Source organism: Lepidochelys olivacea, assembly GCF_965140295.1.
Source record: "Lepidochelys olivacea isolate rLepOli2 genome assembly, chromosome: 1".
Classification (NCBI taxonomy): domain Eukaryota; kingdom Metazoa; phylum Chordata; order Testudines; family Cheloniidae; genus Lepidochelys; species Lepidochelys olivacea.
The window spans coordinates 261630211-261644691 of NC_140411.1; the positions used below are offsets into that span (position 1 = coordinate 261630211).

At 45.9% G+C, this 14481-nt stretch overlaps 1 protein-coding gene across 1 annotated transcript in view; it reads right to left on the bottom strand.

Moving 5' to 3' along the window:
- The window catches only part of SLC25A17 (solute carrier family 25 member 17), a 53095-nt gene extending 41345 nt beyond the window's left edge, over positions 1-11750 (bottom strand). Inside the window, exon 1 of the mRNA XM_084618040.1 lies at positions 11563-11750. Within this exon, the coding sequence (XP_084474166.1) occupies positions 11563-11718 (156 nt within the window). The 5' untranslated portion in view covers positions 11719-11750. The remainder of the gene's footprint in view (positions 1-11562) is intronic.
- Between the last annotated feature and the right edge of the window lie 2731 nt (positions 11751-14481).

A 14481-nucleotide genomic window follows, 5' to 3' on the forward strand; every position in this document is an offset into this window, starting at 1 on the left:
CACTTTAACTTAAGGTTTCGCACGCCAGTAATACATTTTAACGTTTTTTTCAAAGGTCTCTCTGTCTATATATTATATAACTAAACTATTGTGGTATGTAAACAAGGTTTTCAAAATGTTTAAGAAGCTTCATTTAAAATTAAATTAAAATGCTGATCTTATGCTGCCAGCCTGCTCAGCCCGCTACCAGCCCGGGGTTCTGTTCACCTAGGCTGAGCGGGGCCGGCGGCCAGGACCCCAGGCCGGCAGCGGGCTGAGCGGGGCTGGCGGCCAGGACCCCAGGCCGGCAGCGGGCTGAGCAGCTCAGCCTGCTGCCGGTCTGGGGTTCCATCTGCTGGCTCCTGCCAGCCAGGGTCCTGGCTGCCGGCCCCACTCAGCCCGCTGCCAGTCTGGGATCCTGTCCCTGCCCACATAGAGTGGATACCTACCTTCTCCCTGGTTCCAGCCATTCTCTTCCTCTCTCTCTGCACTGAGCTGAGGGTGGGAGTGCACTGAGCACAGGGCTGGGGGTAAAGGATCAGGCTGGGGTTTGGAGTGTAGGGTCTGGCCAGGAGTTAGAATGAGGGAGGAGGCTCAGGGTTGGGGCAGGAGGTTTGGGTGTGGAGTGCTTACCAGGACAGCTCCCATTTGGTGCAATGGGTGCAGGTGGGAATGTCTGTGTGTGGGGGGGGAGGGGAATGTGTGCAGGAGCTCCTGTTTTGTGCTCAGGGTGGGTGTGTGAGGATGCAGGAGTCAGGGCATGGGGTTGGGGGGGGGCTGGAGTCAGGGCTGGGGTTGTGGGGGGTTACAGGGGTCAGGGCAGGAGGCTGGGGTGTGTGAGGGGTGCTGGGTGTGTGGGGGGGTGCTGGAGTCAGGGCTGGGGTCGTGGGGAGGTGCAGGAGTCAGGGCAGGGGGCCAAGGTGTGTGTGTGGGGGGGTGTAGGGGTCAGGGCAGAGGGCTAGGGGTGTGGTTTAGGGTCATGAGGGTGCCCCCAGACCTTTGCCCAGAACAGCTTATGGCATGGGGCTGGAGGGGATATGCCCTGATTCCACTCCTCTTCCCCAAGGCCCCGTCCCCACGTCTTCTCCGTCTCCTCCCTGGAGCAGCACGTGCTGCGGCTATACTTCTACTCCTCCTTGCAAGGGCCATCAGATGATTGGCAGCAAGGAGGGAGAGGAGGAGAGGCAGGGGGGACCTTGCCTGCCCTGCTGCAGCAGCCCACAGCACCAAGCTTCTTCACCCTGTTCCCGAGGGGGGCAGAGAAGAGCAGGCCGGGGTGGGCAGGATTTTTAATGGCATGCTGCTGCCGGCTGGGGTCCTGGTCGCAGGCCCGCTGCCAGCCTGGGTTCGGCAGCGGGCTGAGCGGAGCAGCGTGCCATTAAAAATCGGCTCATGTACCATCTTTGGCATGCATGCCATAGGCATGCCATCCCCCACCATTTCCAGCTCCCCCTCCCATCCCATTAAGCCATTAGTTGGCACTGTAGAAGTCATTAACATGTAAGAAGTTGCTCTTTGCTGTCTTCTGCCTTATGCAGCTGCACACACATCATCACAGCCAGCAGCTTTCCAAAGGGCGGCATGCTACCCTGGTTTATATTGCTCTCACTCCCACTACCTACCTCCAGGTGGGACACCTATCCCTGCTTCCGCCAGGCTTCTATAGCCAAACTCCAGGTCGACCCAGACACCTCTCCTGCAAATCAGGCTGTTCCTCCACACACTCTGGCCAGCCCCTCCCCAAGGGTGATGTGCATCTTAACTATTCATTTTCTGGATTACAGAAGTTTCAATTTATCACCTTCTGACATAGAAACCCCTTGGCAAAGTCACCTGTTCTTTGTAAACAGCTCTCACATCAGACCTGTCAACCTCATTACATCAAACACACACAGCAGGTACTCAGAGGGGTTCAGACCCCTGCAGAAAGGTAGGGCTCCCCTATATACCAGCACACAGATGAAAAGAGAAAATTCAGGACTGATATGCCCCCCCCAGCCCTAAACCCCCTCTGCTACCCCTCATTCTCTAACCTCCTTCATGTTATCCCCTTCTGGTCCCCCTAATCCCCTTCCCTGAGCCCCCACAAACCCTCTTCCCTACAACCCATTCCCAATTATCCCCTGGACCCCTCCCCATAAGATCCCCCACCCCTCACTGGAGACCCACATCCTTCTGCTCCTTTTACCACCTCATCTCACACCCCTAATCACAGCTGGGTAGGAATGAGGTAGGGGATGGCAGAAAGAGAAAGGAATGTCTCATGACCAAAGCAATTGAATGCTACCCTGGAGACACGGACAATATCCGTGCCTCTGGGATGCTGGTCAAATCACAAACTATACGTTTCACACATGGCCACTAATGGCGTGTTGTTCATTTTCTGGATACCCGACTTGAGATTCCAGGCTTGGCTTTGCAGAAGTGCTGAGCAGTCACAGCTGCAGCTGAAGTCAACAGAAGCCCTACTTTGAACATGCTATATAAAGCAAAGTACTGTGAAAAATCAGGTCCTAGACATCTCATACTGGGCACCAGGGTCAATTTGATTTAAATCACTAGTCAGGAAGACTCAGTTTAATCATGGATTCAACAGGTTAATCATTAATATTTGGAGGATTTTCTTGTGATGCTGTATTAGGAGGAGAACATCACCAGGCAGACATTTAAATTATTTTATTGAACTAAAACAACGTTACATATGTATTTCTTCAACAGCAAACATATATTTTAACAAAACAAGGATATGATTTTTTGAATTTAGGTAAACATTCAAGTTTTTTAAAACCAGGTTTGTTTTTGTTAAAATTGTTAACTAAAATAGTTAAGTGAAATATTTTAAAAAACCAACCAAAAATTAAATAGACTGTCATCCAGGTCAACATGAGAAACTTAAAATATTGGCTTCTGCAGCTAACTCAGTCGTCTTCACCTTCATTTTTCTATTTGTTCATAATCTGGAAAAGACAAACAAGCTTTCCTGCTTTTTCAGGACTCAAACAATTTCTCAATTTGGAATGAATTAGTCCAAAGGAAGAAAATATTCTTTCTACACTGGCAGAAGAAGCTACTGCTGTTAAGTCTCTGAATCCAAGTGCATAAGTGACTTACACCAGTTCACTGGTGTGACTTTCTTTAAAACATTATTAGCTCTGAAGTTTATTATAGTTGGCATTATGGAGGGATGATTGTTGGATGTCCATGTCATAGACAACTCCTCTTCTTCAGCAGTTAAGGTTTGACCCTGGTATTGAAAATATCTGCAAGAAAATGAGCTGGAGATAGAGTTAAATTACAAGCATTAAAAAAAGAATGGGACAAGCACTGTCATTGCATATTTCTCTTTTTAATATCTCACTCAGTTCCTTCCAAATTTCAACAGCGTCAGCAATAAAACAGCTATTTCTCTGCATTTTGTTCAAGACTACAGAAGTAGGCTTCAGGGTATTCAGCATGTGTTCAACATTTCTCTTCAGCCCAATGTTGAGAACTTTGGCTGTGACAGTGCCATCTATTTTTTCCACTATTTTGTTCACAAATTCATCAGATTAGGCCAGTTCTTGATATAGTGCTCAGAACAGTCCACTATTGAGTTCCATCGCACGTCTTATGGGAGAGTTAGCTTGCTTCCCCCCACTTTTTTCAAAGCAGCTGCTGCAAAGTGGTTGTTACGGAAGTATTTTGCAATTTCAACATTAGCCTTTATTTGTGGAACACTCAAGTCTTTGGCTAGAAGGTGCATCAAATGAGCACTGCAACCGTATGTTATTAGCTTGGGACTCTCTTCACTCTCTTCTAAATAATTTCTTCTCATCTTGGATACATTTGCAGCATTGTCTGTGACCGAGCTGCATACTAGACATTTGAATTTTTTTTTCCACAGTTTGTTATAGCTTTTACTGCTACTTCTAGTAAGTATTCTGCTGTGTGCATAGTTCCTGATGTATCGATTGTTTCTGTAAGGAACACATTCCCTTCTTCTGTTGTCACATAAGCACATACAACAGGATCATTGTGGACATTGCTCCACACATCAAGACTCAGGTTAACAATTTTATCAGAGAATATCAGGGTTGGAAGGGACCTCAGGAGGTCATCTAGTCCAACTCCCTGCTCAAAGCAGGACCAATCCCCAATTAAATCTTTGTCAAGATTTAAAAACCTCAAAGGAAGGAGATTCCACCACCTCCCTAGGTAACGCATTCCAGTGCTTCACCACCCTCCCTAGTGAAATTTTTTTTTCTAATATCCAACCTAAACCTCCCCCACTGCAACTTGAGACCATTACTCCTCGTTCTGTCATCTGCTACCACTGAGAACAGTCTAGATTCATCCTTTTTGGAACCCCCTTTCAGGTAGTTGAAAGCAGCTATTAAATCCCCCCTCATTCTTCTCTTCTGTAGAATGAATAAGCTCAGTTCCCTCAGCCGCTCCTCATAAATTATGTGTTCCAGTCCCTTAATCATTTTTGTTGTCCTCCGCTGGACTCTCTCCAATTTTTCCACATCCTTCTTGTAGTGTGGGGCCCAAAACTGGACACAGTACTCCAGATGAGGCCTCACCAATGTCGAATAGAGGGGAACGATCATATCTCTCGGTCTGCTGGCAATGCCCCTACTTATACAGCCCCAAATGCTGTTAGCCTTCTTGGTAACAAGGGTACACGGTTGACTTCTATCCAGCTTCTCGTCCACTGTAACCCTTAGGTCCTTTTCTGCAGAACTGCTGCCTAGCTATTCGGTCCCTAGTCTGTAACAGCGCATGGGATTCTTCCGTCCTAAGTGCAGGACTCTGCACTAGTTCTTGTTGAACCTCAGATTTCTTTTGGCCCAATCCTCTAATTTGTCTAGGTCCCACTGTATCCTATCCCTACCCTCCAGCGTATCTACCACTCCTGCACCCTCAAACGGGGAGTCCACGCCATCCTCCAGATCATTAAATGAAGATACTGAACAAAACCGGCCCCAGGAACAACCCTTGGGGCACTCTGCTTGATACAGGCTGCAAACTAGACATGGAGCCATTGATCACTAAGACATCCTCTAGACCTTTTGCACACTGCTCAGTTCTCTTTCATACACTTTATCCAGCAATTTGCCAGCAACATCTGCTCTGTTGGGTGGACTGTATCCTGGTCTTAATGCCTGAACCATGTTGATGAAGTGTGGGTTCTCAATCATACGGAAAGGAGAGTTTGTTGCATAAACAAATCGGACAATTTTTTCATCAATTACCCCTTTTTGTATTCTGCTGGTTCTGATCACAAACTTATCTATGGTTGTTTCTGGATGATGGAGATTTTTTTCCTCTTTTGGCTATGTGACATACATGATGTGACTGAAACACTATCATTGGCAGATAACTCTGAAACTATAGAAAATGATGATCTTGAAGGTGGATAGTATTCAGAATCCTGAATGTTGAGGATGGAGTCTCCTAAACAAAATAAGTCAATGTAGTTATTTAATATTACCATACTGCTCATTTAGCATTACTCATTGCATTCACTGACACTCAGTACTACTTTAAAGGTGAAATCGTAAAAGGAAGATCTGCCTATTTCAGCTATTTATTTTTTATCACAACTGCATCTAAAATTATAGTGTCATGGAATAACAACACTATTTTTCCTGAAACATGAGAATTCAAGAATAGTCCAGGAGGATGACAGGCAATCCTTAAGAAAGAAGTATGAAATAAAAAAGTTTACCAACCTGAAAATCCTGCACATTCAGACATATTCCTTTCATCATCTTCAACGCAGCTTCCTCCTGAGAAGAAACACTTCTCATGATGTTGTTTCATTCGGGCAACCAGGCCTTGCATTTCTTTGTTGCACTGTTTGCATTTTGCATGCATGCCTGTCTCACCCACAGGTAGAGGAACTTCATTAAAATATTCCCAAATTGAGTCTCTTTTACGGCCTGCTGCCATTATAGGTTTTCCCTTCTAGTGAGAGAAGGGTATGGTAGATCTCAAATCAATGAAGGCTACACTCAGACCTCAAGACTTCTGGAATATGCTGCTCAGTTTCACTTTTATTTCTACTGCTTGTCCCTCCCTTCTCACATTTATCTCCAGACTTCTTCTCCTTGTCCAGATCTATTCCACCCCCCACAATCTTCTATTCATTGAACTCTTTGAATTTTGTACTTTTAGAAAGTGGTAAGGGATTGTCTGTGTACAAAAATGTGCAGAGGGACAACAGGGTTGAGGTCTTATTTCTCACCTCTATATATTTATTTATTTAAAACATTGTTGCTGTTAACAAGCATGTTATCTCTGGAGACACATTTCCACAGTTTGAGAATTGCAAAACTAAGCATCTCTGGTGGTATCTTCTAGACTGAGCACTGAGTCCCATTAGGTAGATAGAAAGATTAACCTAAATAATCTATACAGAAGCCCCTGGAAGCCCATAAGATTGGGTTCCTAATCCATGAACCACTGGAACTCATTTACAAAACTTTTCTTAAACATTACATGAATATATTGTCTCATACGATAGAATTAGAATTTATAATCCCTATTCCATGATAAGATATCTTTGAGTTATAATGTATCTTAATTAAAACTATCTTTTGGATAGGTTTTTTCCTCAAAGCATTTTATCAAAAAAATCCTTTTTTTTTTTTTAAATCACTAATTTTTATCCACCCTGTTGGGCACCCAAAATTAGTAGACACTTTTGACCTTCTCTCTCTCTAACTCAGTTTCCCATCTCTAAAATGGTTATACCACCACCTCACCAGTGTGTTCTGAAAATAAATCCATTAATGTCTGTGAAGAACTCATACTATAGTGATGAGTACCACAGAAAAACAAACTAACTAGTTGATAATTCTGTACTGAAAGCAGGGTTTGAACAGCATGCAGTAAAGACCTAAAACCACACATTGATCAGTGAGGAGGAAAAAAAATATGAACAGCTGCTTATTCGAGCCATCTTGTGCACCAAATGAAGTAGGGGCCTGTGGAGTAAAGATCATAATGCATATGCACAATGTAGCGGAGGGTTGCATACATCACCCTTATGCCTTAATAGTCTTTTAACATAGGGTTTTGTGTATAATTTTATATTTATGTTGCTACCAGAGTAGTGCTCTTCCATGGTCAATTGTTGAGTCTATCACATATAAAATTTATTTGTAAGCAACTAGTCAAGGATGCTAAGAGCCAAGAAAGTATGTTCTCTCTTCCCCCATCTCCAGCATTAGTATAGATATCAACTAAATAATGAGAGACAGAGTCACACTATTTCAGCTAACAGTATTTCAGCTGGTTTCATATACAAAGATCCTATGTTTGCTGAGGAAGCAACAGAATATGCTGAGAGAAATGAATCCATATCCCTCATGACTAGTGAAAGCCAGGAGCAATGTCTCAGGTCATTATTAATGGAGACCTTTAATGAACAGGCCCTTCCTTAAGAGGAAAACACACTTGATGATGATCTTATCAATTAATACCCTTAAAGCCTCAAGGTCAAGATCAGGTACGTCTTCCCTGCAGAATTAACTTACATGACTGGTACTTGTGTGCAACCACTAGAGTTGGCCTGGCTCATTCAAGAGCTGCCGCATTGCAAACCCTAATTCCAGGTCTGTGTCCACGCTGGTGCCCTCACCCAGGTGTAGCAGTGCAACTTCTCCGAGTGCATCCCATAGAATATCAGGGTTGGAAGGGACCTCAGGAGGTCATCTATTCCAACCCTCTGCTCAAAGCAGGACCAGTCCCCAACTAAATCATCCCAGCCAGGGCTCTGTCAAGCCTGACCTTAAAAATATCTAAGGAAGGAGATTCCACCACCTCCCTAGGTAATGCATTCCAGTGTTTCACCACCCTCGTAGTGAAAAAGTTTTTCCTAATATCCAACCTAAACCTTCCCCACTGCAACTTGAGACCATTACTCCTTGTTCTGTCATCAGCTACCACTGAGAACAGTCTAGATCTAGGTATTATGCAGCACTGAAGCTAAGCCTCTCTGAGTTCTATGACAGTGTTCTGTGAGACAACTTGTCAGTCCTTCTGGCATACCTACACAGAAGCGGCCTTAACTCACAAACTTAGTATGTAAAGCACTTGCAGTCTGGCGCAACTAGCTTTTGGTCTATGACCTTCATTCAAACAAGCAGCAAGGCATGGATTCAACTGAGAATGATGATCTATTCCAACTGTTGGCATTAATACAACTCTCATTTCAGGAACAGGAAGCAGATGCAGGGCAGGAGATGTAGTGGTGGGTGATTAATCATCAGTTTTTTGCCAGAAGGCAAGGGCAGGTTGTTGCTGGGAGAATGCAACAGAAGACTATATGCAAATATAGCAGAGCAAAGACAGGTTTAGGCTTTGGTCATGTAACTTGATCTTGTAACTTATGTGAAGACAGCAAACTACCTTGTCTTCACTACAATTTTACTTTAACTCAAGTTAACATTTTTTCCCCCCTAGCAGACAAGGCCTTATTCATCTATTCCGTTGTTGAACTATTGCAATGCACTCTATTGAAGGGGAAGGCTAACTTTGAAGGCACTTCAAAATGGAGGTGTGTTGGGGTAACCACATTAAACTTGTATTACGTGAACTGCAAGGGGCTTTTGTCAGTTGCTTCTGCATTAATTTAAGATATTTGTTCTAATCTATAAAACCCTCTCATTTCTTCCCAAGTACTAAAACCTCTGTGCAAAAGATAAAACACTTTCTTAAAATTACTAGATAGTACTTTAATCCTGTACAAATGAGGTTACTCCCACATGATAAATCATATTCATGCCAACAACTCCTAGTGCCTATAGCACATGTCCTCATTTTCCAGTGACAGTACCCTAGCAAACAAACTGAACAGCCTGAGACATAATCCGATACAAACAGGTATACATCAAAGTTTATGATTTTTCAATTTACAAAAATTTCAGGTAAGGAAGTTAAGAAAACTACCAATTATGGCTACAATGAGACATTCAGATATATATTCACAAAAAGAAAAGGAGTACTTGTGGCACCATAGAGAGACTAACCAATTTGTTTGAGCATAAGCTTTCGTGAGCTACAGCTCACTTCATCGGATGCCCTCTGCCCCTCCCCCCCAGGGCCACAGAGATGTGGTGCCGGCTGCTTCCAGGAGTGGTGCAGGAAGCCTGCCTTAGCGGTGCAGCACCGCTGTCACCCCAGAGCCGCTCCAGGTATGCGGCATGCACCCCAAACCCCTCCTGCATCCCATACCCCAATCCCCTGCTGTGAGCCCCCTGCTGCACCCCACACCCCTCCTGCACCCCAGCCCCCTGCCCTGAGCCCCCTTGTATACCCCACACCCCTCCTCCACCCCAACCCCTTGCCCTGAGCCCCTTCCTGCACACCGCACCCCCTCCCACACCTTGCACTCCCTCCCGCACCCTAACCCTCTGCCCCAGCCCTACATTCATGGCCCTGCATGCAATTTCCCCACACAGATGTGGCCCTTGGGCCAAAAAGTTTGCCCACCCCTGGGTTAGCACCTAGTATATTCCAAATACACATCAGAAAATACACAGAAATACCATTACCAAAATAAGTTCCTGTCTACACTAAATGTGAGAACTACTACTATAAAAAAATTTTAAGTCATGATGAGTGCATTCGAGGAGTCCTTGTGGCACTTTAGAGACTAATAAATGTACGTGGGCATAAGCTTTCGTGGGCTAAAACCCATCTTGCTTATGCCCAAATAAATTTGTTAGTCTCTAAAGTGCCACAAGGACTCCTCATTGCTTTTGCTGATACAGACTACATGGCTACCATTCCGAAACCTGATGAATGCATTAGTCATCTAAGGACACACTAATTAGACCAGAAAGTTTTGCCAGAATGTAAGAGCAGTATAGGTTACTAACACAGCTACTGCACATGTTTGAGGCTGTTTTTGTTCTTGGGGACTGGCAGGCAACTCCCACACCTTGAGCAACCTCACAGGGAAACCTAAGGGGAACATCAGTTTGCTTGAAACTCAGGAAGGCCCTCTTCCCAACAAGGGAGGGTTAATTGATAAGATGTTGCGACAAGATGCTGTTCCTCAAGCTACAAAGAGTCCTGTGGCACCTTATGGACTAACAGACGTATTGGAGCATAAGCTTTCGTTGGTGAGTACCCACTTCATCGGACACATCCGACAAAGTGGCTATTCACCCACGAAAGCTTATGCTCCAATACATCTATTAGTCCATAAGGTGCCACAGGACTCTTTACCGCTTTTACAGATCCAGACTAACACAACTACCCTTCTGATACTTTATAAAAGCTAGTTCTCTTCCACCCAGGGCAGGCTCCAATAGTCCAAGGAACTTACACAAATTTGGCATTACCTCCAACAAGTTTATATCAATTTTCTTCCAAACTTCATTTAGCTGCAGTGCACTTGTTTGATATATTTTCTGATCATTCAAATATATAGTGGCTTTCCTCTTTACAAATATGACAAGGCTACTTCTCAACACGTAACTTGGAGGTAAGTATTCTGATCCTCATTTACAGAATCTAAGATGCATCTCAGCTTAAAGCCCAAATTTTCAGAAATTTCTTCGAATTTTGGATGCTCAAATCACAACATGTAGGGTACACTGCAAAAGAAACCCAAGCTCATGCCCAAATCTGTAGAGGCTAACTTTTACAGGTGTCGAGTTAGCCCTCATTGGTTCTGGTGGGAGCTTCAGGTGCTCAGCCTGGAAGTCATCCCCTGGGTGTCTCACGTTGATCACTCTAAGAGAGGCAAGCAAAATTAGCAGGCATTTTGAAAATTCGGCCCAGAGTAATTTTCCCAAAGGAATGAGTGACAGAATTAAGTGAGCTGTAGCTCATGAAAGCTTATGCTCAAATAAATTGGTTAGTCTCTAAGGTGCCACAAGTCCTCCTTTTCTTTTTGAGAATTGAGACTGGAGTTCCTGGCTTCAAGACCTGTGCTCAGACCACAAACATGCTTATGTCCATATTCCAGGTGCTATCTTTATAACCAGCCAGCTCTCACCAAATTCAGAGTAGGTAAAGCTCAATCTGACATCACAACGTGCAGCCATAGTGGCGTTACTGTCCTCACACACAGGTGAAGAAGGAGGGCAGCAGAGAGGAGACACCTTGTGTTTACCCTCCTCCACGTTTTGCTGTTCCAATCGGGCAGGAAGGGAAAGAAAACGCAAGGCACATCCCAAGCACAGGCGGTGCATCAGCCGGGGAAAAACGCAGCCCTGGCTGCTCCTGATATGAGATACCAAAGCAGTGGCGGCCCGCAGGGCAGCGAGGGCATCTGACATTTGCGCCGCCCCGCAGCGAGGCGAGCAGGAGCCAGAGACGTGGGGCCCAATCCTGGCGTTCAGGCCCTCCAGAGCGGGCCCACAGAGCAACTTCTTCTACTGGCCCTGGGACGCAGGAGCCGCTCTCCCCAGCCCCGTCCCGCCCGTTCCCCAGCCTCCGCCACGTCCCCTCCCGCCCCCGGCGAGCCACCGCGCAGCCCGGGGCAGCGGCGCGAGACATGGGGAGCTTGGCGGGCCCCTGACCAGGACCCCGGACTCAGACCCCGCTTCCCTGCCCGCTCCGGGCGCCTCGCCCCGCACTCACCACAGCCCCAGCCACGGCATGGACCAAGCTCTCGTAGGAGGACACCGCCGCCATGGCTGCGGCTCCAGCGGGGTCAACCGCAAACTTCGCCGGCGACCGAGAGGCGGCGGGCGGGAAGGGGAGCCCCGCGATCGCCGCCCGGTCCTCCCGCTCCATGGCTTCCCCCCGGCCACGTGATCTCGGACCCGCCCCCTCCAGGGGACGGGCCCGCTGCCCCCAAACCCCGCCCACTCCGTTCGCCGCGCCCAGCCAGTCGCCACGCGCGCCGCACGCTTTGCTCTCTGGCCCGGCCTCGGCCCGGGCTCACGCGCTAGTGAGCGCGAGGTGCCGGATAAGGCGTCCTCCTTTTCCCCTCGGGCTCTGCGGTGGGCACGCGGGCTTTCAAACAGGGTTGCAACCGTTGAGCCCAACGGCCAGAGGATGCGCGGGGAAAGCCGGTTGGAGCGGGAGGGAGGGAGGGAGGGGGGTGAATCTTCCCCACGGGTCTGGCTACACAGAACCGTCACGGACCTGCTCCCAGCGAGGGGCTCCGAAGCTACACTACCCCATGGTGCAAGGGGAGGGGCACATCGCCCCCCCCTCACTGCGATACCCCCCAGCAGGGAAGAGCAGCAGCCATTTTGGGGACCAGCTCGCCTACAGTTGCTATAAATCGCTTGTGCTCAGCTCTTGACTGCCCACCGAGCAAGGCTCCCCCCACTTAGCTCACTCTGACAGGGCTGCTCTCAAGCAGCCAGATACACAAACTATGCTCAAAACAAATGTTCCTACCTTCTGAGCCATGCTGCCCCAGGTAGGGGTGCAACCTGCCCCAGAATTGCACCCCCAAAATGTTACCAACTCTCAATTTTATGATCTGCCACAATATTAAGTGATTCTTAAAAGCCCTGTACTTGGAAGCTCATAGTTAGGTGGTATCTCAAGCTTTCATTTTCATTCTCATGGTGGCAGAGAAGAGCTTGAAAATGTGATCCAGGTGTGCCTTACTAGCTCAAAAAACAGAAGGCAAATAATCCAACATTTTTTATTTAATAATCATAAGGGGGGAGAGAGTAAAGCCTATTCATTTGGGAGAAGGGGTAGACTCATGATTTTTAAGCAGTTGGATTTAGCAATGCTGAAAAACCTGCTTCCCTGCAAGATCTAGAATTAGCTTGACCAGATTTACATCAAAGAACAGGCCACTTGTTGGAGAGAGAGGAAGGAGCTAGATTATAGGTCCCTGTATAGGAGAGTGTTGTGATATCAGTAAATGGGGAAGAAAGGGGAGGAAAGAATGCCAACTGCAGGTGTTCAAGAATGATGAGTCAGGCCCAAAACATAAGATTAAAAAACAGGAGATGTAGGATGTCTTATTTTGCTTTCTGTTTTTTGAAAATTTAGGATGGATGTAGTTCAGCTTTTCTCTGCAACCAGGAGGACTAGATTTTTTTTTAGATGAAACCTCAGCTTTCATTTAATCACAAGCCTCCAGGAGCTGGAGTTTTAAGAGAAGCAACAAATGAGTTGGCATCACCAACTGGGTGCCTATTCCTCCTTACTTTCAAGCCAGCCAATATTCCTTTTTGCCCATGATCACCTTCCCCCTTTAGAACAAGTTAAGTACAGGGTGTGGTGAGAGAAAATGGCATTTATGCCTCTGTATTTGCTTTTGTGCTTTATCCCAGTCCCAACACCTTTTCCATATTTTCTAGGCTGTATTTGCAAGCCTTTTTTTTTATTAAACAAACAAGTATTTCCTGGTTCAAGTCCTACATTATTTCTTACTCTTCTAGTTTTGGCTCTTCCTCTTGTTGCCTTCCTCCTTTATCTGCACTGTCTAGTCTTAAGTTCCTCTTTACATCTTTCACACTTCCTTTTGTCTATTCCTCCCCCTTTCTCTCATACTCCCTTTCCCATTCCCTCCTTATCTTGCTCACTCTTGCTGTTGTTTTTCCATCCGAGAGCAATCTCCTTTTTGTCCTCCTTACCTTGCCATTATCCAACACTCACCTTGGCAAGACAAAAAAGAGAAGCTTAGTCACCGGCCCAGGCTGCAACAGACACAAATTACAAACAGAGCATCTGTAGACTTACCATTTGCAACAGCAGCTAGAGACAGAACAAATAATATTTCAAATACATTACTATATTTATTTGGTGAGAGTCAGCTTGCTTGAGGACTTGTGCAGTGCAGGGTTCAAAGGGAGGGCTTGGAGGAGACATGGCAGCAGGACTGCACTATTGAACAGGCAATTTAGGAGGTAGTTCTTGAGGCTTTCATGCCTTTATCTGTTCCACTAGCTAGCAACTTCCTCAGATAAACAGATCCTGTAAGATCGGAGGAGAGGGAATAAAAAAAATAGGACAAAATATTTCTTGAAGATTCAGCTAAGTTGCTTGTACATTTCTATTATCTCATGACCACCAACACTCCTCCAGGTTACATGGTCGCTCACTATTCTGCAATTGACTTGAAGTTTCTCCCTGACAATCAGTCTTTCCCCTCTTCTGCCAAGGAAAGGTCATTAAGGAACTTTAATAAAAGTTCATTACCTTACTTTTGTATGACATTGCTTCTATTTTTATTTCCCCATTTCTTTTTAGTCCGTATTCACTCTTCCCATCTTCCACTTTCATTCTCTCATGTGAATAACTCTTCCGCACCCACTCAATTTTCTTTCCATTTTTGTAGTTCTTAGCACTTTAACCAAACCTCCAAAATTCCCCTGGCTTGAGGGCTCATCAGAACACTGCTGCTATTCCACTTAGAACTGGGTCCTGGGTCATCCTTTAAACAAGAATAGAAAAGAAAACCAAAACACATTCACAAAACAACAACTTCCTGCACCACCCAACTCTCCAGGCTGTATATCCAAAAATAATCTTTACATTATCTTCTGACAAGGTGGTTTAATCAAACAGTCAACCAAGATTTCC